The 26,580-nt window shown below is 36.1% G+C and overlaps 1 protein-coding gene across 1 annotated transcript; it reads left to right on the forward strand.

The window, feature by feature from the left end:
* The first annotated feature begins 20,776 nt into the window (after positions 1-20,776).
* On the forward strand, positions 20,777-25,552 carry LOC306847084 (uncharacterized protein). The gene is made up of 4 exons (XM_079380840.1): positions 20,777-21,025; positions 21,348-21,441; positions 21,528-21,631; positions 21,924-25,552. The coding sequence occupies exons 1-4, from the start codon at positions 20,833-20,835 to the stop codon at positions 22,103-22,105; spliced, it is 573 nt and encodes a 190-aa protein (XP_079236966.1). The 5' UTR covers positions 20,777-20,832; the 3' UTR covers positions 22,106-25,552.
* The last annotated feature ends 1,028 nt before the right edge of the window (positions 25,553-26,580 follow it).

The following is a 26,580-nucleotide window of genomic DNA, read 5'->3' on the forward strand; positions in this document are numbered from 1 at the left end:
TTTCTTGCTGTAAACCTAGCCAAAAAGCCATGTGTTGACTCTGAAACACATGAAACACGCAGTTTAATTGTATACATTTATGGCGTTATTGCTAAATTCTTAAATCCATGTTAATTTTTACTGCGAATAATGCCTTGTCACTTTCATTCAGCACATGTAGCACAGCAAAAATAGGAACGATCGCTGCAGACTAGGGTTGGGTATCTGATTCCGATTCTGCTTATTGTTTCTGATTCTTATTGATTCCTAGTTCGATTCCAATAAGATGAAAAAATAATAAATCTGAAATCTAATGTTTCACTTAATTTTTTAATCAAACATACTTATTCTGTCTTTTTACAAAGTGTTCTGTTGCAGCTGAATAACATGAGCAAGCAACTTCTAGAACACTTAGGCCTTTTACACTTGGGAACATTTGCCTATGGTTTTAACTAAAAACACCACAGCAAAACAACTAGACTAATAAATTTGAAACATTAAATTGTTAAAGACAAGTAAATAGTCAGGAATGAGATGGGAAGGAAGGAACAAACAAATCAATTAGCAGTAGCATAAATACATCTGAACAAATTTCAGGTACAGAAACTGAAATCAAAAGTTTAAAAACACTATAGTTTTCTTTTCATAAATATTATATACATTAAAGGTGGGGCAAGCGATTTCTGGTAGCCAATGTCGATATTTGAAATCACCAAAACAAACACGCCTCTACTCCAAAAGGGTCTCGCCCCCATTTTGATAGCTCCGCCCCACACATACGGAGCCTACGCAACCCAGGGAACAATTAGTTCTGTGAAACAAAGCAAAACCAATGTTACACCGTATCTACACCGGACGTGAGCGTTGCGAAAAAAATACTATAGAAGTCATAATCAGTGACGCTGTCTACACTGGATGCTGCGCGGCACAACACATCTCCGACAGTAAACTGCTGCCGCGTTCTTAAAAAATAAAATGGTAAAAATATGCGCTGCAAACAAAGTATGTGTAAAATAGGCTTTAGCCCTGATCGGTTCCAGAATTTTCCCTATAACACACATCGTTATAACTTCAATCATAAATTATAGTAATACATTTGTTTTCTGAAAAAATAGTCTTTACGCTGCAGAAAAAAGTTAACTGTGAATTGCAATTTTAGAAAACTCTTAGCCACTTGTTTCCACAAACTGTACACACTCCATTTCAGAAGCAAATTAAGGTTTATGCAGCATTTTCTTTTTCACAGAATTACGTTAATTTCTGCGCTGTTTAAATCTAATTCTGCTAATCCATTTTAGAATGTAGATTCTTATTTTGTACAGTTTATACTGGATAAAGCAGCAGTTTAAGTTTTCTTTTCGCTGTATATGAATCTGTATGAACTATAAATTCTGATTTTATTTTTTTTATTCATTTAAAGCAACTTTATGTAGTCTTGTGGGGTTTCTTTTGTGATATTACAAAAAATCGTATATAATGTCACTGTCATTTTTACAGTGGATAGCAGTACACATGTATTTGTTGTAGCCATAAAGCAATCTGCCCTTTTCACAGACTTTTGTACGCGCTCACCAAACTTGCATACTCCCAGAACAGACATTTGGACAAGACAAGCCATTTGCGTTACTAGAAGTCAGTGTACCATCAGAATGTTTTAGACCTGATGTTTCAATGGTATGAACTTGCATATAGTTGCTTTAATCTGAAGTCAATGGTGAAGTGTATTTTTGTTGCTCCTGTTGTCACAAAATGGGCTTGGGGGGGAAAAAGACTTTAAGCATGCTTCCAGTGTTTGATTAAACCAATAAACTCGCACCATTGACGTTTTGAATGTGCCATTGTGATGGCAGTTTTTTGGGGGAGGGAGTGAACACTTAAGGGCTGCATCCGAAAACTGAAAAATGCTTCCTTCAGAGGCAGCATTCCAAGGTAGGAAGGCATCAAGGCACGTCCGAATCCAAAGTTTGCTTCGCTTCTTCTTGTCTCATGAGATACCTTCATCTGATCGATTTTTGAAGGCAGCATAAATGTATCCTTCGCTGCCTTTGATATCCCACAATCTTGTGCATTCCATTCCGTGACGGTTGAGCTACAAAAATAAAACTGGCGTTTGGTAGTTAGTTTGTGGGTAAATGTATATTTCTGATTAACTTTTTGCACTTTTATTTCATAGCGAGAAATTTAATTATAGTAATTAAATATTTGTTTAGTTATCACCAATTTAAATTAAACCGTTACGCTGCCTCAGAAGCCTGTCAGAAATCCGTGAGGTGCCTTCGTGCAAAAACGCTGACTGCAAAGTCATTGCCTCATAGGGCAGCGAGGCAGCAAGTCAGCTGCCTAAGTTTTCGAATGCAGCCAATGCCTCTTTGTAGTTTCACTTGGTTGTCTCTGCACATTAAAGCTGCAGTCTGTAATTTTTTTATTTTTATTTTTTAATTATGCAAAATCAATATTTGAGCAAGTATATAAGCAGCCAGTGTTCAAAACTATCACCTTACTTTAGTCCGATTCACAATTTTACGCTTATAATGTTTTCTAATTTGAGTGGTACTGGTAGGAATTCGTGGGAAATTTGAGCATGCCATTGCGTCATTACATCATGCCTGTAAACATAAAGATGTTGTCCTGGCTAGTAGGTTGTTGCATGTGGTGATCCTGTAGGTAGTGGATCGTTTATAGCCTTTTCTCACAGCAACTGGAATAATTAAATTTACCATTTTGATGGTGGATTGTAATCCAGAAAGGGAATTTTTAAATTATATTCCAGTTTTAAATGTGCGTCTGATTACAGATAGCCTGGGATTACACAAGATTTTTATTTAATAGAGAACCAGTTCGAAGGAAGAACATTTACATTTATGCATTTAGCAGACGCTTTTATCCAAAGCGACTTACATTGCATTCAAGTTACAGTTTTTACATTTTTATCAGCTCTTGCTTTCCCTGGGAATCGAACCCATGACCTTGGCGTTGCTAGCGCCATGCTCTACTATTTGAGCTACAGGAAAGAATAATTTACTTTTTGGGTTAAAATAATTTCTTAAGATTAATTCAAATGGTATGACAATTAGAGAACATTAACATTACCAATTTAAGAACAAAATATAGCAATAATAATTTGCACAGTTGTGATATGAGGTAACCGATCGTTAGATTTAATCACCATCGTCGCGTGATTTTATTGTAATGCTTTTTCCCTCAGTTGGTCAGAACAAACGTGGCAGACATATGCAGATGACTATCCGGTGAAAATTCCTGTTTGGGTCATATATTCCAAGATGTAGGCTAGAATCTATGATTCCTAAGTACAGTATCCACCCCGGTGCGTTGACTGACAGCCACACATATTCCTCAACATTAGATTCATCCGCACTGGAGCCGTTTCCATGCACAACCCACGCAAGGGAGATAATTCTGCAAATAACTTCAATTGCATGATTTCAAACAGAGATGGCAACAAAGAGGCAAAACTTATGGACTGCAGCTTTAAAATGACATTGAGGAACGCCATTAAGATGCTTTTAACCCTGGAAAAAAATTATACAATTTGCCTTTAACTCAGCTGTTAAAAATCAAATCTGTGATTCACTTAATTGGCATACAGCATTTTGGCTCTTGAGAAACCTTGGAAACTTGGAACTTTAATTGAATTGTCCTGATTAATATTTTAGAAATTATTTTTGGTCTATATTGCCCTGCCCCAGTTCTTATACAACAAGTGAAAGTTGACTGCCTATGTAGAGGTTACAAGACGCAGACCCTTAAGTAGCATGTTTTTTTTATTTTCAATTTCTAAATTAAGTGTTTCAATTTTGTAGCTATGGTGGTCGACTCCAATCAAAGTAAAAAATATTATTTGAAAGCACTTTTGGGTTTTTTTTTGTAATGTGTAGTATCCACAGAACCAGCTAATAGATTGTTGTCTGTATAGGATTATATATTAATCTGCAAAGGAGCATTTTGTTTCAACTGCAGAACAATAAATTTGTCGATATGCCAAGACAATGATATTGAGTGAAATTGAGAATTATTTACTATTATTATTATTATTATTATTATATAACAATATTGTCAATATAATATAAAAGTTTTCAGATATAATTTACACCTTTCACTTAATATAACAGGTATTTTTGTTTATCATTTGTTAAACATTCTAGGTCCGTTAACAATAGGGCTGAATGGTATATTGCATGCGATTTGTCATGCGCATCTTGTGAGTAAAGCCGGTTCTGTGACTATTAATAAATATCCATCACCTGTTTTTAAATGGAGCGGCATTTAATACACAGAGCCGCAGTTCACTGACAGGCTACGCAGTATCACGTTCAGTATCACAGACGATTCATCTGCGAATTGCGTCGCTTGTCTGTGAACTAGGGGTGTGCGATATTGGGGGGGGGGGGGAAAATAATTTTTTTTCTCTAACGATAATTAGACTATTTTGCAGAGTGTGTTATTGTGCTGATATCTGACTACCGTGGACAGCTGCAGTTTTTGATATTCTTCATATTCTTTGTGGTCAGTTCACATCAGTGATTTAATTAATATTTTAATTTGTTTAAATAGATTTTTACCTTTTTTAAAGCTTTTTTTTTTTTTTTTGTGTACATCTTTTGAGTCAAATTGTTGCATTTAATCAGTCAATTAAGATAATACACATTTAGGCTGTTACCAAACAACTGAAACCAGTATCATCAAAATGAATCTTTGAAGTTGCATCTGAAGTGGCATTTAGATGCATTTACACACTATTTAATGCAGCTCAGAGGGACATGGAGTGCTTTAACCAGTTACAAATGCGCATTTGTTTGACATTTTAAAGAAAACATTGAATACTGTTATTTAAACTTGTTTTAGAAATGAAAATGGACTTTAAATGTGAAAATAAAACTACCAGTAGGTGGCAGAAAGTCACCGTTAATAAGTGAGGCATTGCGACTGAACTGAATCATTTAATGGTTGATTCATTCAGGAACTAAGCACTGTCATGTTGCTCAGAGACGCCAAACAGTGCTGTAGCTGTTTGGAATAATTTTTGGTCGACGAAATGGAGCAAAAACAGGCAATATGGAGTCTAAAATGTAAGTCTCTTAATATTAACTTGTTTATTGAACTGTTGTATAAAATCAATATTACATTTGTATTCATGCTTATTTTTGAAGAAAAAAACGGCATGAAACGTATAAATGTACATTTCTGCCCCCATATCTTGAATTTTGCGATCTTTCTTGATGCATTTGAATTAAATGGTGCTTGGTCAATATTAAACAAGGATTAGATTGCGCAGTAATGTGTAAAAATAATCGTCTGGCTGTCGGCACCCCTGCAGGCCTTTGTTGTAATGCGTTATCTTTAGCTCTATTGTTTATAATACATTGTGTATTTTAACAGTTTTGTTCAATAAAACCATATGATATCCTGCTTTTCATACTTTATTTGAACTAATTATTATTGCATCATTGCAATTATATATGTATTAAGTGATTTGAAAAGCTATTGTTCACTTACATCTATTTTTATTACCACAAAATAATAATTATAGGGCCCTATGAAATCAGTTTTATTTCCAAATTCATTTTTTTCTATTTAAATTTTTCTATACTGTTTTAATTGTTAAATAAAATTGTATTAATCAAAACGCCGGAGTTTTTCAGTTTTATCTTTACCAAATTCTGTTTTCCATTATTTTCTGGATTCCATTTTAATGGTTCCATTTAAATTAAGAATCAAAAGTCTCCAATAATTTTTATTATTTTTTTTTTTTTTTTTTTTCAGAAATACTGCACATTTACATTTTTCACCTAAATGAATTCTGGTAAATAATGTTTCTGGTAAATGCTGCTTTAAAAAGTTTTTTATTATAATTTTATTATTATTAGACTAGAACACGTGGATATGTTGTCATTCTTGCACTATAATACTGAACTTTGATTTCAGTGATTTGGACTGAGATACACTTGCTGCTTGCACTCTGTTGCACTTTACTTTTGCTTTAAAAAGGATTTCATAGAAATTTGGATTTCATTTGGTTTAAAATATTCTTAAGTAAAATTGTAGATTATTTTGTGGGAAATTAATCGTTTAGATTAATCGATTAATCGTCATATTAGTCGATAGATTAATCGAAATAAAAATGTTTGTTAGTGGCAGCCCTAATTTTTATATTAAAGCTTGACTTCTATATTGTATTAGGATTAACAATGCATTTATAACTAGTAATTTATCTTAATTTACTTTATTATTATTATTAACTAATTTTATTTCACTTTGCATGATGTGAGACCTACATTTTGGATTTTACACTTCATTTCTGTAAAAAAAAAAAAAATCTCACTCCTGCATTAGGTAATTTAAAGGTAACTTTATTTTGGTATTGCCTTGAGTGAGGACTAATTTGATTTTCTTCTACATTTTCTTAGTAAATTTAAACCTTTTTGAAAATTTGGTAGCATGATTAAATCATTTGTCTTCATTTTGAAAGCCATGTGTGATATTTGATTTTACTTTAATTCTTTGTGTACAACTTTTTTTTATTATTTTTATTTTTTTTAAATCATGGCTTATGTAATTTAGATAATTTTAACATCAAGAATGGAGCTGGAAAAAGGTAATTTCACATGCAGATTTTCTCAGATACATTGTGGAAATAAATGTTATTGTTTATTGTGTTGGTTTTCTATACATTTTTTTCCCTTAACAGGTTTGTTCGTGACTTCCGAAGTATCGTCAAGTTTGGAACTGTTTTGGATTTTAGCCATATCCACTATTAGTTTCAGCTTTATATGGCATGCTAATGGACTGTTCACCAGCTGTCTAATGTGTAATATTCTCAAAACAGCAAAAATGGCTTTTCAGAACCCAAGGCTCTAGTCTGATTGACTGGCTTTCAATTACCAGGAGTCAGGGTGTTTAGGTTTTGAACAGTCCACCTGGAAATATTTACAAGTTCTCAAGCTTCTTCAGTGAGAACTACAAAGGAAGAAATAGTCGCTGGATTTGCCATCATTTTAAATCTTCAAGAGCTTTAAGACACTTGGTAGCAAGTAGACCATACATCCTTGACCCTGCCAGTATTACTCCTTTTCCACCTGCTTGAAGCGGGTGCTAGTTCAGAGCCAGTGCTATTGCCGGTTTGGAGGTGGTTTGACTGGCGAGCCTTCTAAGAACTGGTTTGTCTTTCCATTGGCTGGAGAACCACCACAAAGCCAGGTCTTACGTCACTGAATATGCCGTCTGAATACGTTTAATTTCCTCTTGCAATGCTAGCGTGGCAGAGCCAAACACAACAGGATTGTTCTGGATGCAACGGCGCTGGGCAGACCGATCCGCGTGCAACACAGAGGCGCCGTGGGAGCAATCCAAAAGCATAAAGAGCTGTCTGTCAACAATGGCGGACGTTGCTTTGCTATTGATGTTAATGGCTTTGTGAACCTACATCGGCATTTAAACATGGCAAATCCAGCGTGTTTGTGTTTAGCTGTTATTCAAATATGGTGGTCAAAAGTTTGTTCCTCTTTTTGGTCACGGTAACCCCAGCACCTGATGCAAGCAGTTTTTACTTCTAGCCCAACAATGTTTTGGTGCTACTTACGAACCACTTTTCCTGGTTCGGAGCTGGTGCTTTGGGTGTCGAAAGACAAAGAACTGACTTGAAACTAGGCTCTGGCTCCGAACCAGCACTCAAACTACATTGTTCTTAAAGTTATAGCTCTTCTTAAACACCATGTGTTAATACATATCATGGTTGGTCGCTTCATGTCGTGTCGCCTCATTTGGTTTGGGTTGTCTGTGTTTGAGCAGGATGAATAATGCGAGACTAATTCGCTACCAAATATCACCTTCTGGCATGTAACAATTCAATTCCAAAATTTTGTTGGCCTGTTTGTCCTATTTGGAACAACTACGATTATTTAGCTTCATCACTAGTGTTGCACCATTACTAATTATTGTTGCTGCTCACATCTTTGTGTCATAAAATTAGAGGTAGTATTAAATTTGCCATCTCTTCATAGAAAAGATTTTTAAAACGTATTTCAAGAACCCTGTTTTTAGAAAGCTGACTACTCAAATACCAGTGTTAGCATAAAGTTCTAGGGCAAGATTCATTGACCAAGAGTAAAAAATTTTCTTACCTGCTATTTTCTTATTTAAGAATAAAGTTTAGAAATATTTTGCATTCCCATAATCATTCCCCCAAAAATATATTTTTCATTAGGTTATTCAAATGAAGAAACTAATGAACAATTGGAGTCTAAATTGAAAAGAATGAAGTGTCATAAAATCCCTTTTAAATAATCCTTTTTCATTTAATAGAGTAAACTCAACTTGTCTTAAATCTCCAAAGGTAAGATGTTTCATGACAGCACGCACGCTCAGATTCAGGATGCTTTCCAGGGCGCATCAGTAAGGACTACCCAGTGTCCTGAGGCCAGCATGAAAATTGCTCTGGCCAGCTGACCCAAGTTGTCATTAGCTCTATTGGGTACACACTAACGAATTCAGTTCTCTTTTGCATCAAATACAAAAATGTTCCTCTCTTAAAGTGTTCTTTAAACACTTTTGGTAATGTTTTATTTGGGAAAACATTTAGGAGAAAATTGGATTTCAACAAGTTTTTTTTGTGACTCTGGCCATAGTTCTAAATTGAATAATTAATGTAATTAAATCTATAATTGTAAAATAGCCGCTAATTCTTTTTTTGTGGTTATATTGAGAAACTTTCTTCAGACTGCATTTCCTAGATTGCATTGGATTCATAAACGCCACAACGTTTTTTTTTTTTTATTATTTTTTTTAATTTAGGTAATGTTGATGTAAGTGAGGGCTCTTTCAGTAATTCAGGAGGAGTATGGGATTAAAGGGACCTTTTAGAGTTAACCAATTGTTTAACAATATTAGTAATACTTTTTTTCTGGTTTATGAATGTAATGTAATTGCAGAATCTGCGTTCTTCAAGAAACAAGTGCTATACCATATGAGAACTGCTCTGGATTGTCGATGTTGGCACCTGGATTTTTTGTTATTTATGAGTGGTGAATTCCCAAGTACATTATACTTAATTTTGCAAGCATTGAGGAACTGCTTTCAAGTTGCTATGCATTGTCAGGGAAAAAAAAAAACTTTAATTTGGGAAGACTAATCAAAACCATAAAAGTCAGATTATTCAAATTAACTTAAATATTCGGTTTTTAGACGAAGACAGGAGGCTGGAGGCATGTTTAGAATCAACAGGAGGCTGGGAATTAAATGGGAATAGTAATCTGAATATTTATATTTCTCCTGGTTTAACACCACCTCAAATTATTTTGACCTCCTTGATGAAAGCCTTGAATGTGGGAAGATCTTCTCATTCCAACCTGAGGCTCTTGTAGCTAGTTGCCTGGATATTAGCAGGAAGGAAGAGAAAGATAAAAATTATCAGACTTCTCAATTTTCAAGAACACCACACCACCTCCAGGCTTGGTAAGTGCACAACGCATGATTACTTTACAGTCTGCCAAGTCCTGCAAGAAAACCATTTTACTTGTGCCTGTTTGATAGTGTTGGGGAATGGGAGTTTGTTGTTTTGTTTGTTTTACAATTTATCTCTACAGTTTACTACCGTAGTTATAAACATTTCAATCCAGATCCACACTTGGAGAAGAGGAATCATGGAAAAAAAAAATCACTGATCAAATTCAGACCATATTTAAAGGCATAGGTCACTCAAATGAAAATTGCTTGCCCTCATGTCATTCCAAACCTGCGTAATTTTTCATCAACACAAATAGGTGGACAGCTTTTTTTTTTTTTAAGCACCATCAAAAAGCTCCATACGAGTCTGTACGAAATGTACAGTATATTCCGAGTCTTTGTGTTAAGGCATGGTCACGTTAGCAAAATTTCAGTTTTTTTTTTTTTTTTTTTTTTTTAAATCAAGTGGTCAATTGTCTAATGTGACTACTGTAGTGATGCACACAGCACCGCTCACATAAACCAAGCAGTATTCTGTTGGTCAGTGCTGTGAATTTGTGTGTTTACCTCATGATCCTTCAGAAATCATTGCGAGTTTACATGCACCCTCTTAAAGGAACACTCCACTTTTTTGGAAATAGGCTCATTTTACAACTCCCCAAGAGTTAAATAGAGTTTTACCGTTTTTGAATCCATTTAGCCGATCTCCAGGTCTGGCGGTTGCACTTTTAGCTAAGTTTAGCATAGATCATTGAATCAGATTAAACCATTAGCATCTCGCTCAAAAATGACCAAAGAGTTTCGATAATTATCTATCGATATAGATGGGGACTTCTTTCAGGCGCTGCGTCATATCATTGCACCTGCTGCACCCATGGTACAAAGTTCCTTGATTATTACGCCAGAATGAGAGTATAGTTCCTAGCTGTATCAGCCTAGAAAATCGCAACTTTTCATTTTCCGTCGGTCTTAGTACACGATGTAACTTCAGAAGTATGAAGTTTTAAAAAGGAAAATTAACGAGACTCTTTGGTCAATTTTGATGGAAAAAAAGTGGAGTGTTCCTTTTAATGCTGTTATAAGATTTTGACATTGCGATTAATCTTTACTCTTAAACGCAATGCTTCAATCTAAATCCGATTAAGCTCATAATCGCAGCAAGCATATTAACATAGGTGGCGTATGCCGATTTTAATCGAAATATACAGGCATGTAAACACTTTAATCGCAGTATTGCCGCTCTGACCAAAGTGCGCATGCGCTTGTGTCATACATGAATGACGTGACACACACCTGTAATACGCATATTTGAAACGATGGCAGGGGAAGAAAGCATCGCATTCTGGGGAAAACTCAACTAACGTTAGCTGCCACCAGTCTCTGTTCCTTATCCTCATCCACAAACGGCAAGTAGAACGCGACGGCAGCGTATTCCATCACATTTCTATGGTGCCTAAAAAGCGTGGAACACCGCCATACAAAATCATTCTGCATTAGACGTAAATAAATTAAAACAGCGGCCAGTAACACACATGCTCGTTCTGAATCCATCATTTAAGCTGTGCAGTGGGGTATGTGAAAAATGGTTTGAATGGTAGTCAAGTCACCTTTATTTATATAGTGCTCTTAATGCAAATTGTGTCAAAGCAACTGCACAATATCAAAATAGGAAAATAGTGTCAATAATGTAAAATTACAAGATTAAACACTCAATTCTCAGTTAAAGGCATTTCATTATTGAATTCAGTGATGTCATCGTCCAGCTCAGTTCAGTTTAAATAGTGTCTTTGCAATCAGGTTGACTATATCGTTGAAATGAAGTGTCCCCAACTAAGCAAGCCAGAGACTATCTAAAGTTGTAAAATTCAGTGAGAGAGCGCCAATTAAGTTTCCATAGTCCGCTCAGTTTTCTCAAAACGATCACGTTCAGATGGCTCAAAGAAAAATACGAAATGTGCGAAATTTGAAATCGCAATGGGAAATATGACCGCACCTTTAGTCACATGGGTTTGGAGTGACACAAGGGTTAGTAAATGACATGCTTTTTATATTTTTGGTAAACCTTTGATTCATTCCGAGCTTAGAGCCATTGGAATAATTGTTAATTTTTTCATACAATATTAAATTCAAGACACATTAATTTAATAATTAATAAGTTCCTTGCTTTAATTAGAACATCTTAATTTTGTTTCTGTAATTTAAATAGTCTAGTAGGAGTTTATACAGGTTATTACATAACATTTGCCAATTTTTTTGACATCACCCTGCATGTAGTTAGCACTGTATACACTGGGACCGTACATTTCCATGTGCTATTGATCGTGTGATCAGACTCTATGGTTAAGACTGTTTTTCCCCTTGGCAGAATACAGTGGAAACTTGCCTTTTCAGGCTCCTGAGATTTTAGCAAGTGTGACAAGAGCTTGTCTCTGTCTGTACTGTGTATTGAGTGAATGGTGGTGCTATAGCTGAGCATTAGGGGCCAGTGTCCAGCTTACCCACAGACTCCAGCAGTTGGTAACATTGAGGATTAGTTCTACAGATCAGTGGACAGTTGAGCCTGGACTTATTTGCATCAAGAGGTATGCTTGCATATCACCGGAAAAGGTAAGTGATCTTGTCTTTTGTTCCATGCAAATAAAGTACTACTTTCATCAGCCGTGTTGAAATACTACCTGGGTTCTGGCATCACACTCTTGAAAATGGATTCACGGTGCAGGAATTGTTTTCGTAAGCAGTATTTGAAATGTTTGGTACTTTGGCTCCCTCTGTGTGTTTCAGCTGCTCTGTAATGTCTTCCACACAGTAGCTGTCTTTGAGGACAGCAGCAGCAGCACTACTTCACCAGGCATCATGTACTTAAGCAATGTACAATAATAAAATTCAAGGACCTCATTAGTTGGGTGGTGGCATTCTATTGACTTCACGTACTGAGATGTGCCAAATCTTTCTGTTTGGGCAGGAAAAATGTGGTTTGTTTATGGTGAAGGCTAGGGTTCTAAGAACTTGAATCTGAATAGATATGTTCAGAAAAGCTCTTTATTTGTAGTCCACTTTTGATTCAAGTTAAACGGCACTTGAATTTTCATGGTTTTCAAATTCCCCCAAAAATATCCTTTTTGCCTGATTTAAGCTGAAGCAGCTAAATATTTGAGACAATTGCTGGTTCAGTTCCTTATACAAACAAAAACTACAAAGTTTGGGGTTGTGAAGATTTATTTGTTTTTGAAACGTCATGTGCTCAAGAAAAATGATACGGTGAAAATGGTAATATTGAAATTAGTACAATTTAAAAATGTTCTGTTTTACTATACTTTCAAATTTATTCCACTGCTGAATTATCAGCAGTCATTTCTCCACTCTTCAGTGTCCCATGATCCTTCAGAAATCATCCTAATATGTTGATTTGATGCTCAAGAAATTTCCTATTAATGGTAAAGTGTTTTTTTTTTTTTTTTTTTTTTTTTTTTTTGGAAACTGAAACCTTTTTGGTTACACTTTATTTGAAGGTGGTATTTTTGTTGTGTAATTATACAAATGTGTACTAAGTAATATTAACGTACTTACTATAGGGTTAGGTTTAGGCTTTGTTGCTTGTAATTATGCATAATTTACTGTAGTATAGTAAGTACATGTAACCAGGTCACTGTTAAATAGTTATCTTTTTTCTTTCTTTCTTTCTTTTCAGGATTCTTTGAAAATGTTCAAAAGAACTGCATTTATTTTGAATAGAATTTTTTCATCTAAAAAAAAAAAAGATATCTTTATTTGCCCGTATTTACCAGTTTCCCCAGTGATGCTCTGATTTTGAGTGATGTTTGTATTACACAATTTTCATTCATTCCATTGAGAATGCTTTTTGCGTACGGCAACCATACTGCTCTCCAAACTCTTGAGTGCTTAGACCTTGTCTATCAACTGTTGTAGTCTTCAACAAACTCCTATATTGGATAGCCTTTACGTTTGTTGTCTTGATGTTGCAAAAATGTATTTATGGCAGTGTAAATACTACTTTCTCTCTCCTCCTTTCACTTCTCAATCCTGGCAGTCTAACTAGTCTGTTTGCTTCATAACTACATGGATATCACAGTAATGCTGCCTCCACTCTTTGTGGACTGGGTGGGAAATACTCGGGGTAATGAAACGGTGCTTTAAAGTACATTTATTTGGTGTTTTCCCCAAATATGATCCTTTTATACTTCAAGTATTGCGCTCATGCCAGTGACTTGTTCTCCAGCATTGTATCGCAGCCATGTTACTGAACAGACTGTATTAATGGTGCCCTAAATTCACTGAGTGTGCGTATTCCTGCTCCTGTGGATGATCAGAGTGCTTCTGTACAATATATTTATAGTGCTGGATCAGCATTCTGTCTGGATGTGTGTGTACATGTCTGTTTATCTGCACTGTGATCCATTCATCTTAGCCCCAATTTTGAGAATCCTAGTATGGGCCATGAGTTTTTAGCTCTATGGAGTGTGATGCCAGAACTAACCTTGTGACCTAGTGGCTGCCTCTGAGAGGCAGATCTTTAACACAACATTTGTTAGAAATTTGGGATTGTTTGAGGTGTTGTCTGTATGGAGTTCAAGTGTCATTGACCTTGTCATTTAGTGAGCTGTACAGCAACTGTAACAGTCTTCCTGCATGAGATGAAGTAATATTTGCTCTTCAGCTGTATATTCAAAAACAAAGTGACTTAGCTTTAACTTCAATATACCTAACCATTTATTTCACCATTATGTGCTTGTGTAGTTTCCATGATAGTGGTTTTCTTTTTTGAAAGAACTTTATTTTCAAAAGGACTACTGAAACTTACCAAATGTTTTCCAATCTTATGTAGTATTAAGTATTGTTAATGATGATAGCCTGCTGTAAGTCATATAAAACCGATAAGGTAGGACTCTGTATAATGGTTTACTTCTGTATCCTCACTGCCTTTCTCTCGCTGCAGGGGCCTCGGGTGACTGAAGGAGGATGAGCAGCATCATACACTATGAAATATGGGTAAGCAGAACCCAACACTTCAGTGACAAGCAAAGGATGATCCTGCATGTGTTTGTGTGCTGGAGTAAAAAGGTTTTTTCTTTTCTTTTTTTTTTTTTTCTTTTTTATTATAAAGGTCAACCAAGGAACCTGTTCTCTCAGCAATTGAGCACTATGGGCACTAAATGTTCCTGTACTGTGGACAATAATGTGCAGGTCTGTGAAATAATTCAGGATCATAATTTATATTGAAGAATGACAATGTGAGCAAAGTATCTAATTGTTATATGAAAATAATACTTGGTGTTAATATTACTGTTTTTAATCAAAGATGAGAAACCACTGTTAAGCAACCAGATTACTAATTTTGACCTCTTGGTTTTTTTTTCTGTTTGTCCTATGTAGTCCTGTTGGAGTGTGACGTGATGTGGCAGCTTGGGAAATCTTGAGTGCAGCACTGGATGCATCATGATTATATCCAATTTTAAAATAAACTACATAAAGATCCCTGTGTCTGGTCTTGGGAACATTTTTTGAGATGAAACCATTGCATTTTACCTGGAACTGCAGAACCTTGATCACGTAGCTGACTTTATGTATGTTTTAGAGTTAAATAATTTAATAGTTTGGATTGGCACAGTAACTTAATGTCTATTCATTAAACTTACTGGCAAAACTTTAGAGGAAAACGACACTGGCTGTTTAAGAGTTTGTTCTGTAGGTCTACAAACGCAGACAGACCTCTGTAACCTGGTAGCACCCAGGCTGCTGTCCAGTATCAATTAAGGTCAAGGTGCTATGTTTCTCTTGTTTTATCACTGTTGTGTCCTGTCCTATTGGCTGACAGCTACTTCTGGAAATCGTTCAAAGGAAAATAAACCTGCAGTCTGAAAAGTGTGGTGCAGTAAATGTGGGTTAGGGTTTTCTTGGCCAGTGTTTTTAACAAATGCACTTGAGGATTTTCACAGCTATTGTTAAAGTGCTGGTGACAGAAATATTAAATGTGTCATTTCAGACTGATAAATTTGACCATTTACTAACATGTCTGTTGGCAGAAAAAGTTGGAAGTTCCATGTGAGACAGATCTAACACTATAATATTTTTTTTACTATTAGAAATCAGCAAGTAGCACATTGATTCGAGAGATTTTAAAACTGAAGTCCAATCTTTAACTTTGGAATTTGTTTTATAGTGTTATAGTGGATTCTAGTTTATTTTAAATTGTTCTTTAGAAGTTACGTACCACAATTTGTTTGCCAGGATTGGGATTTATTGAGTTGGTTATTTAATGATCCTGGCATCAGATATGCCCATGTTCCAAGATATCTCAGGGATGCTCGAGTATTTCTGTGTGCTGTAAACTGACAACAGAATGAGGGAAAGGGAGACAGGGAGGGAGAATTTGGTGGTGTGCGACCAATGGGCTTGCCTGATGTATTTTTAATGCACATGAATGATTGATCACTGTATATGGACACATGCTCTCCGGAGGGGTGGCTGCAGTCTGTCTGGTGCTGTCGGTGCAGATATGAGTGCGACCAGGGGACCTTCTGGACTGAACATGAACACTGTGGAGTTAAAGAATCAGTGGGCAATGCAGAGAAATCACACTCTGGTCCGGACATACCTGCTCTCCAGTTCTGTGCTTCCACTTTCTGGCTCGCGGTGCAGAGATGATTTCAGACTACCATCATTGTCCAGATCAACACATGGTCGGACCACCACAGTGCCTCTCAGGTAAGCTGATATCTGGCGCCTTGAAACCTGGGGTTTAGCATCAGCGGTAGCTGGAGAACTGGCTACTGTATGATATTAAAATTACATTGTTTAAAAAAAAATATATTTTTTCTTTGTAATTTATAGTATTATACATTTATAATATTTACACTTTTTAATATTCTAAAGAACTTAACATCTTACTCTCAATTTTAAAAACAATTTAAAATAAGTTAAATGCTTACAGCAATGCAATCCCTGCAATGTTTTAAATATGTTGGGATTTGTATTAAACTTTGAACCTGTACAAATGTGAGTGCAGTTAAAGCTCCAAGCACAATGGAGAATGCTTTAGAAACCTGAGAAACATTCCTCTTACATGGCAACACACCCAAACAGCTCATGGGGAAAAAAACAACCGCTATACTGCACAGATTATCCAATGAGAGCAGCTACTGTTTCCAGTGTTTCTTAAGATGTACAATGTTGTGCTGGCCGTATTATGAAATAAGCAGAGCGAAAATAAATCTAGATAAACAAGTATTTATATAAATATATTTTTTTTTAATTCCTCCATCTTTAATGTTGAATTGGATCAGATGACTGATTGGTTATGACAGTTAAAGAATTTAAGGAACCATTTTGTCTTGTGTATCTGGACTGGCAGCTCAATTGTAATTTCAAAGTTATCAAAATATTATTACAACCAGGATATAACGTTTAAGTTTGAGGCCAGTACAATGTTTTCTTTCTTTTTTTTTTAAGTCAGAAATATAGTGAAAACAGTAATACTGTAAAATACTATTACAATTTTAAATCACTGTTTTCTATTATTTTACAAAGTAATTTATTCCTGTGTTGGCAAAGCTGAATTGTCAGCATCATGATGTCACATGATCCTTTAGAAATAATTCTAATCTGATTTGCTGCTCAAGAAACATTTCTTATCGTTATCTATGTTGAAAACCACTGATTTCAAATACAAGTCTTTTGTAGCATTGTCTTTACTGTCAGCTTAATTTGATCAATTAATTTAATCAATTTAATGTGTCCTTGCTGAATTATGTATTGTGAATTACTTTCAAAAATAAATCTTACACCTTGACAACTTGAATGGTAGTATTTTTGAAAAAACATTATCCATTCATTTCTTCAGCTTTACAACTGAACACATGCTGTTGAACCTCACTTGTCTTTTTTTTTTTTTTTTTGTCTCCTCTGATCTCACAGTATCAGTGAGCCCTGCTTGCTCACCCCAGGCCAGAGAGCGGTTTTCGAGGGCTTTTCAAAAAACCGCCGTCCCCTTCTACACAAACGTGGCCCATCTTCTCCCTCCTTCAAAACTCTTGAGAACACACAGACGCCTCAGCAGAGCTATCATCAAGTGTACATGCATTTCTCTCAGCCTCTGAAGCCTTTATCAAAGGTTGGACAGGCCTTTACTCACAGTCAGCGGCGGGCCACAGGGAGCAGAGGCCTGCAGGCGTTAGTGAGGCAGCACAGGCAGCCCATAAACCTAGAGACTTTATCTGTCAGAGGAAAGACTTGCCTTCCCACCCAGCATTTGCCCACCTTTTCATCTAGCGCAACTCGCACACAGCTGCATGTGTTCTTGCCTGCGGAGGACGCCAGACAAGAGGAAGACAGGGAGAGTGAGTCTGTTGATGAGGGTTTCATGGATGAGCTAGATAAAGTCACCACTCTGAAACTTCAACAAGATCCAAAGATCCCCAAGCAGATAGAAAAATCACTGATGGGTCAAATGGTGCTATTGAATTAACTTCTTAGTGTCATGCCTTTATTGTAGCATTTCATATTTTGATGTGTGCTGTATGCTTCCACTGATACAGAAATGACAAGTTCTGTATTTACCAATTTGAGCACTAGTTTAAATATTTGCTCTCAAGCAATGTATGCAAATCGTAATTTATGTTGTTACAATAAATCTAAATTATGATAAAAGGTGTCATGTGTTGATATATAAAAGGAAGGAAATGTTCCTGACATTACAGGGCATTCTAAACAGTTCATATAAAGGTTATAAAATTATTTTAAATTACTTAAAAGTACAAAATATTTTGAGACCTATTCTGCGAAAATCACTTTTGTAAGGTGTTTGAACACTGTGTGTGAAAATGACCAGCCGTAATGGTAAAAATCCACCCTTTTTTTAAATAATCCCAATAAATCATGAACAGTCTCTCTGAACATCAGATTCTCCCTACATTGATGCCATTAGTCCCCAAACCCTAAAGTGAGAAGCAGCAGTCCGCCATTACTGTTTTCTTGCTGCAGCTGCTGAAGATACTATAAGCCCTTTCACACATACAGACTTTTCCGGAAAATTACCGGTAAATTGCTGTAAAGAGATCAAGTGTGAATATGATCACAGTAATACCAGGCAATTTATTGGTATTACTGTGTGAAAGGGGCTTATGTCAGTGCCAAAAAGGCATTACAAGTGTTCTGTTTTGGGATGCAAAAACAAACATGGGAGTCTCCATAGAATCCCTCCATCTGAGTTGCTGAGGACACTGGATAAATTTTATTTTCAAAGGAAATGTCCCAGAAAAAATCAGTAAGTTCCTATATGTAAACTTTGTGCCAATCATTTCATGCCAGACTGCCTCACAAATGAGGGTCAGTACAACGCTGGATTTTCGCAATGGTTGATTCTGAAAGAGGGATCAATACCAACGCTTCGTGAGCGAACATCAGCTCCAGACAAAGTATCATGCATGCTCCTATTTTGTTTTCCAAATTGCCTTTCCAGGGCTTGACGCTTACCTTTTCCCCAAGGAGCACATGTGCTCCTAAGTAAAAAAAATAAAGGAGCGCATTAAAAAAATTTAGGGGCGCAATGCAAATTTTTCAAATTAGGTGTTTTAGCTTAATAAGGGGATACAAAGAGACATTTACAAGCACAATTATTTAATTTATCAGAATACAGAAAGTACACAAGGTTTTTAAATAATTTTACTTCAGACACTATTTAATAACTATTTAATAATTATGTAATTAGTTATAATCCTATTAAACTGTGTTGGTATAAAATTTTAACAATAATCATTGAAGCTTTTGTCACGGTTTATGTTTTTGTTTTTAAATCACAATATATAATTTCTAAGTGAAAAAGTGTTGTCCTCCTAACAGGTTAAATAACTTTATTATAGATAATTTACTAAAAGACTTTTATAAAAAATACATAAAAATATAAAGTAAACAAGTGTTTCAAGATTAGAGTGCAAAAGATTGTTCAAATGAACGAAAGAACAATAGGTAAGTAAGGTCCCATTTGTTAACATTAGTTAAAGTAGTTTAACATTAACTAAAAATGTGCAATAGCTAATTGTTGCAGTAGTTAATATTCTTTGTTAATGTGCCCCTTTAAAACCGGCTGTGTCGTCGCCGACACACTAAACCATGCTGTATTCATGTTACCGTAACTCTTCAACCGTTTGCACCATCACAATAATTCAAATTCCTCCTGACAGTAAACAATATGCGCTTTTCGGCAATATATTGCTTATTACGGTAATTTCTTGCGCTCCGTCGACAAATGACGGCTGATTTCCGGGAGAGCGGGGAGGGAGAATTTGAATGGAGAGATAGGGAGCGCGGAGTTTTGGATTGCATAAAATAATAAACGAAACAAACAAAAACATGGTGAAGGTGGAGTAAACAGCACAGGAGTCGATTGGGATGCTTTTTGATGAGACTTTGGGAGCAGTCTAAGTGAGACTTTTTCACATGTAGTGTGTGCATCGCTATAATGAGTCAGTGCGTGTAAATGAATGGGTGTATGCATGTGTGCACGCATTTACATGCATGTGTAAATGTATGCGTGTATGAACAAAAAAGCTTCCTGAATGAAAACTCTGCAACCCAGTGTCCCAAAACTACTTGTATATATGTAAGTTAATATAGTTGAATTTTGAAGTAAGAAGTGTTGGATTATTTCGATCACGATTTTTCTCTTTTTTATAAATAAAAAACAGAAAATGTTTTACTGTTGTTGTTTATTTTTGTCTATTTAAATTCTGTTTACAAACTCAACACACGACATTAATGGTCAAAAACTGTACTTTTTTGAAAGCCGTCTGTTTTCTGAAAAAATGACACCTTGCACTTGAAAATAGCACATTCTGTTAGAATTTTACAGTCAAATAAACAAAATATGTAAAAATGACCTATTTTACCCTTAGGTTTTAAAGGGTTAATAAAAAAATACAACTATGTTAGTTAATGTTAGCTCCACTGAATTATATTAAGACAACTTTTGATTTTATAATGTATTATTAAAAGTTGAAATTAAGATAGCATTATTAATAAATGCAGTCATTGTTTTTTTCATGTTAACTAATGGAACTTGTGTTACTGAACAATAATAACGAATCAGTCGTTGATATATAGATAGGCCCACTGTTCTCTATTATAGATCAGTGGATGAGCCATGTTTTAGGTTAGAAAAAATGTTATAGTAATGTTTATAGTAATCATATGAGGCTGCATCGCAATTTTTCCATAAATAAACAGAATAAATTAATACGTTTGTATTCTGTATAAGACCCTTTTACAGCCCACGTGATCAAATAGTTGCGCGCGCATTTTGGCAACAGAAGTGGTGTTGTTCCCCACTGGCTCTAACGTGTTAGCAACGAAAGTTTATCAAAACGGTTTCCCAGCATCAAAATGTCTGGTTGTTGTGTTTACGGTTGCACTAATAGATATTCCACCAAGGGGCTTAAGTTTTATAGGATTCCGACAGGATCACGGCCGTTTCAAAAGAACCGGCGGCGCCTGTGGCTGCAGGCGATTAAACGTGTTGATTGGAGCGAGGACACAATAAAAAATGCTCGCGTCTGCAGCGCCCACTTTATATCAGGTAAGTTTATCTATATACTCTTGAGTTTAATGGAAAGCATGGTTTACATTATTGTCTGTAGCCTACGGTGTAGTTTATCAACGCAGCTGAAGTTTGATGACCACATACAGCTAGTTTCATAAGCTGGTTTTGGATTTGGCTAGTAAACAAACTGTGTGTGTGTGTGTGTTATTTGCAGATGAAGCATTATTGGACTCTAGTAATCCTCGTTTACATTAGTGATTGTCTGTACGATGTAGAATAATATTCAAATGCAGGTAAAGTTTGATAAACTGGCGGTAGATTTGGCTAGTAAACAAACTTGTGTGTGTTTTATTTGCAGGTGAGGCGTCATTGGACTCTAGTAGTCCTGATTTTGTGCCTTCTGTGTTTGTGTACACAAAACCGAGCCAGAACCCCGAAGCAAAGTTGGAGAGGTAAGAATATTTAATTTCCCCCTCTGTTCTATTTAGTTTGTTTTTCTCTCTTGCATAACTGTACATTTCTGCTGTTTTTATTGTAGGTACCATAGGAAAAGGAGGAGAGATGACAGACCTATAACGGCAGCAAATCTATATGTTCCTTCTGAAACTCCGAAACAAGAATGCAACATGGATCATTGTCCAGGTATGAATATATTTCATCTTAACTGATTGATTGTCAGGGTGTGTGTGCCCCTGCCAGGCATACTGCTCTAATTGCATATCTGTATATGAGTACACAGGCCCCTGGATGAGTCAAATGCAGGTTGTAGTGTAGTTTTAAGTCTGTGAAATGTATCCTCACATTTAACCTGCATTTCCTGTGGTGAAAGTTCTCGGAGTGTTACATCAAATAAAGCAGTCAAAGGCTCAGGTAAGTCAGGATGCTCCTCTGAATCAGTGTCAGATGATGCGGTGTCTGTGTCGCTATTTTCCAGGCTTGTCAGCACTGCAGCACAGGGGTCCACAACCTGCAGTTCCCGGATGTCATCATCTGTCAACACTGATAATACAGCAACAAAAAGACACAGTTACTGTGCTGCATAATGTTCACATCAGAGCTTTAAACACACCGGTGTACAATATACAACAAACAAATGTAATTTCTAAAAATAAGTAACCTGAAGACAAACGCAGACCTATTCAAACTAACAAATTATACTGATAAAAATTAAACTGTGTCTGTACTGTAGGCATTTTCATCTCTGCATCACCAAGTTACACCTTTCTCATGCTACATTATGGTGTCAAAACACTATGGCAATAGGAAGCTTATCTAGGCTGTCAACTATTACATGCCTCTGGGTGTGATACTATTTTTCCTAGCAGATGTTAAAGGTGCTTGAAGCTGCCTGTCTAGCCTCTTTGGTTTGAGGAACCTGATTTCCCTCAATGGAGCTGGTCTGACTTCTTTCCTGCTGATGTCTTTCCACATGCACACTCCAGATGTAACTGCTGCTTTCTCAGTCCTTCCCATCCTAACATAGAGCTCAACTTTGAATAATATTGCAGCTGCATGACTGCAGCATGACCCAAGCCTGAAATTTCACAAAAACATAATAAACTTACTGGCTGATCAATAATGTTATGACCAGGGCTTGAAAGTAACATTTGCTTTCACCCAAATTTCATCTCGGACTATGAAGTAAACAAACATCTGACTTACTACGCGTGTATACGACCTAAGCCTAAACAGGTTTTGAATGTAACTGAATGATATTGGCTGGCTGCTGACATTTTGAACACTGTTGGCACTGTGTATTTCGTGAAAATTGTAGTTTCAAACCCTGGTTATGAGAACATATTAGAATATGAAAAGGAGAGTAGGTTAAACCTAAGTTAAACCTGAAAGGACAGTAGCACTGAAGTACAATTCATCTTTGTATGTCAACTACAAGCCCACACCAAAAAATAGCCTACTTACCCCGCCATACAGGTGCAGTTTGCCGTGAGGACGTAGTTCTCTCGTTGGTTGATTATAACCCAAGCCTCATACATCGTTGTCTTGTGTCCTTGTCTTTGACTAGGAAGAATTTCTGATTTCAACACACAAAACTCTTGAGTCTATGTCATGGTATTTGACGTTCTGTACATGACCACAGACAACGTATTCATAAGCATCCAGTGATTTATATGCTCGTAATTTCTCTCGGGTGTACACGCTCGGTTTCTCAACTAAATACGTATATATATCTGGCCACTGTATATTTGGCCATCTGCTAACGTCTTCTATCCACTCCACTATAGTACACAGATCTGGTAGCCGGATACCATTTGATAAAGTCAACTTTTCCAAATAACTTTCTCTGTCTGTGTTGCTTAATCCGCTCGCGTAGCTTGACACGCTACTGATTCTCGCCATACTTCCGTTGCCAATATGCGCGAGCATACGTTGCTACGTCATCATTGTGTACAAACAGTAACTGCCTCTATAGGCTACTGTATAAGTTAGGCTGTTTTGTATTCGCACTTGTGCTCCTAAATACATTTTCCAGTTCGCACACATCTATTTTTAGTCGCAAATGCGAGTGAAATGCTCGCACTGTCGAGCCCTGCTTTCTAAAAGAGCCTCTTGGCACTCTGTAAGGCTAATGTTGCTAAAGCTGCCATTGTCTCTGCCTGTTTTCACTGACGCTTCCTTCAAGTGCTACCAGAATAATCTTAAATGGGAATGCGGGGGTTAAAAATTGCATATGAAACAATCACATTAGATTATGAACGTGATATTGCTTAGCTTGTCAGTGAACTAGGCTCTGTGTATTAAATACCGCTCCATTTGAAAGCAGGTGATGGAGATTTAGCGCTAATCACGGAATCGGCTTTACTGACGAGATGTTCATGACAATCCCACACGATTATTTGCACAGCCGTATGAAACAACATATAAGACTGAACTACTGAGAGTTGCATGAGATGAGCTCTTGGAGCTCCTCCCTCTTCTGAAAAGGGGGCAGGGAGCATCAGCACATTTGCATTTAAAGGGACAAAAACGGCGCATTTAGGCGTATACCCTTAATGTGGCCATTTTAAGAAGTTATAAAAATGATCTGTGGGGTATTTTGCACACAAATTTCACATACACACTCTGGGGATATTAGAGACTTATTTTAGGCTACATCTTGTAAAAAGGGACATAATTGGTCACCTTTAAGACTTCTGTGAAATAGTTAATTTGTCTAAAAGACATTACTTTATGAAAAGGCTTTGTGTTGGGAATGAAGAGTGGGCTCACTGAAGAGAGTGGCGGGGTGAGCAGTAGCTTATTATCATTTAAAAAGACAGAACAGAGCTACAAGGTAAAAAGAGTGTTGTTTTAAGTGACCATTGAGGAATTTTAACCAAAGTAGGCTACTTTGCAGACAACTTTTGGAAAATGGGTATCCGATGTCCCCTTTAGTTATTCATTAATGAGTTGAATACTTTTTATGCAGTTTAAATTTATTTGATTAGAATTTATTTTTGCTGATATTAACCCTTCACACAATGTGTAGGTATTGTTTTATTTTCGTCGTCTCTGAAGAATTTTGTTAACAATAATCTGTATGTAGATCTTTGGTTACTTTTAACCTTTATTAACCTCAAATGCTTTTATTTTGTGCGGTGTGTTTTTGGAGAAATTCTTACTTTGCTTGCATGTTGTAAATCATTTCAGAGAACATCACTAACCGTTCAGAGTAGTAAAGACGCAAGGATACAAACAGACCTGGAAAACCACAAAACCATGGAAATGGAGCTATCCTTTGAAACTCTACAAAGTTATTTCAGAAGCAAAGGTTTTGAATTTTTCTTTTTACAGTGTTTATCACGTGTCTTGTATTTGGATCTGTTAGTGATGTTACTTATGACGTTGAAGCTTAGAGGCATGTATCTGGCATGCAGCACAAAATAGTTCATAAACACCATTTATCTTCTCCATAAGGGAGACTTGATTTTAAACAATAACTTATAAACCTTTCAAGAACTGTTGTGAGCTCCTATGTTTTTATATAATAGCATCGCTTTTGTTGAAGCCATCTGTTCATAATATTTCAAGTTATTTTTAAAATAATTACAGCAGAATTTATGGTGGAAAACTTACCCATGATGCAGTGCACAAACGGGTTTTTGATGTGTCATCTGTAGTACAGTAAAAGTTATTTCCATATTAGTGGTTGGGCTCGGCGGTTTTAAAGCATTAAGATTTTTATTTTTTTAATTAAAATGTATTGTAGTAATGGTTGAAAGTTGTATTTTCAAACACTTAAATGTTGTAATACAACTAATTGTGGTGCATCCCTAATTTGTGGAAGACAGATGCAACTTATGACTAGAGCAAAAAATGGTTGTCAAACCATGTTTTTCTCGAAAGTGCTCCTTGAGAAAAAACATCCGCTGGATCAGGACAGATTTTAAAACACTGCACATCATAGATTTACAGACTTTGTAATAGTCAACCTGAAAAAACTAGCCATTATACACTAGCTGAGGATCATACACTACCAGATTTTAAAGTGGCTCAAAATATCAGACAATATCATCCATCATTCATCCAGCATATATACCAGATTTTCTATTAAATCTAGCAACTAAAATCTTCAGACTGGCTCTGACTTTCGGCAGCGTCACCTTTTCCAGACTATAAATATGTAGAAAATCAGGGCGTAGTGTATTCCAGCCTCAACAGTGCATTCAAGGTACACATTTGTTTCAAGTTTAAATTTTTGCTTTCCCCGTTAATCAAACCCATGACTTTGTTGTTGCTAGTGCCATGCTCTACTGTTTGAGCTACAGGAAGGCTGATACATAGGGGGCTCAAAATGGATTTGCTGCTTCTGCTACTAGAGCATCCTGTGCTGCCACACTTCCTGAAGTACTTGGAGGCACAATGCACCGCAACTGCCCCAGTACTGGCTTGCAGTAGTGTTGTTATTCCAGCCCCCTAAAAAAAAAACTCTCACACACACAAACAACACTTATGGAATAGTTCATCCAGAATGGAAATTTGCTGATCCAGGTGTATGAATTTCTTTCTACATCAGAGCAATTAAAAAAAAAAAAAAAAAATCTTTATCAGATGAGAAAAGTCTTGTGCCCTATAATGGATGGCCTTATGGTGACATGGAGCAAATTTTCTTTTTTAACTATTTTGATATTTGATAAAACTATAGTATTTGCTCTTTTAGATTATTTTTTTAAATGAAGTCAATGTAGACCAATAACGTTTTTGGTTACCTGCGTTATTTAAACTAACTAATATTGTGTTCAGCAAAAGAGAGACATTTTTACAAGTTTGGGACAACTTGAGGGTAAGTAATTGACGACCATTTTTGGGTAGGCTAAAGGTAGCTTTTTTTTTTTTTTTTTTTTTCTTTACAAAATGAATATTTTACCTTATGAAATACCATATGAAAAGTTAATGCAGGATGTAAAATGTTTTACAAGACACGAGGACACAAATGTGTTAGAAAAAGTGACACTCTGCATCCCAATGTGCCTACTATCCACTCTATCTGCCCTAAATAGTATTGAAAATGACTAATATCACATAGAATTTAGGATCGACAGTATGCACATTGGGACGCAGGCACAGTCTCTCAATTTTGACGTCACGAGAGG

Source organism: Barbus barbus (genome assembly GCF_936440315.1).
Source record: "Barbus barbus genome assembly, chromosome: 27".
In the NCBI taxonomy this organism is placed as follows: Eukaryota; Metazoa; Chordata; class Actinopteri; order Cypriniformes; family Cyprinidae; genus Barbus; species Barbus barbus.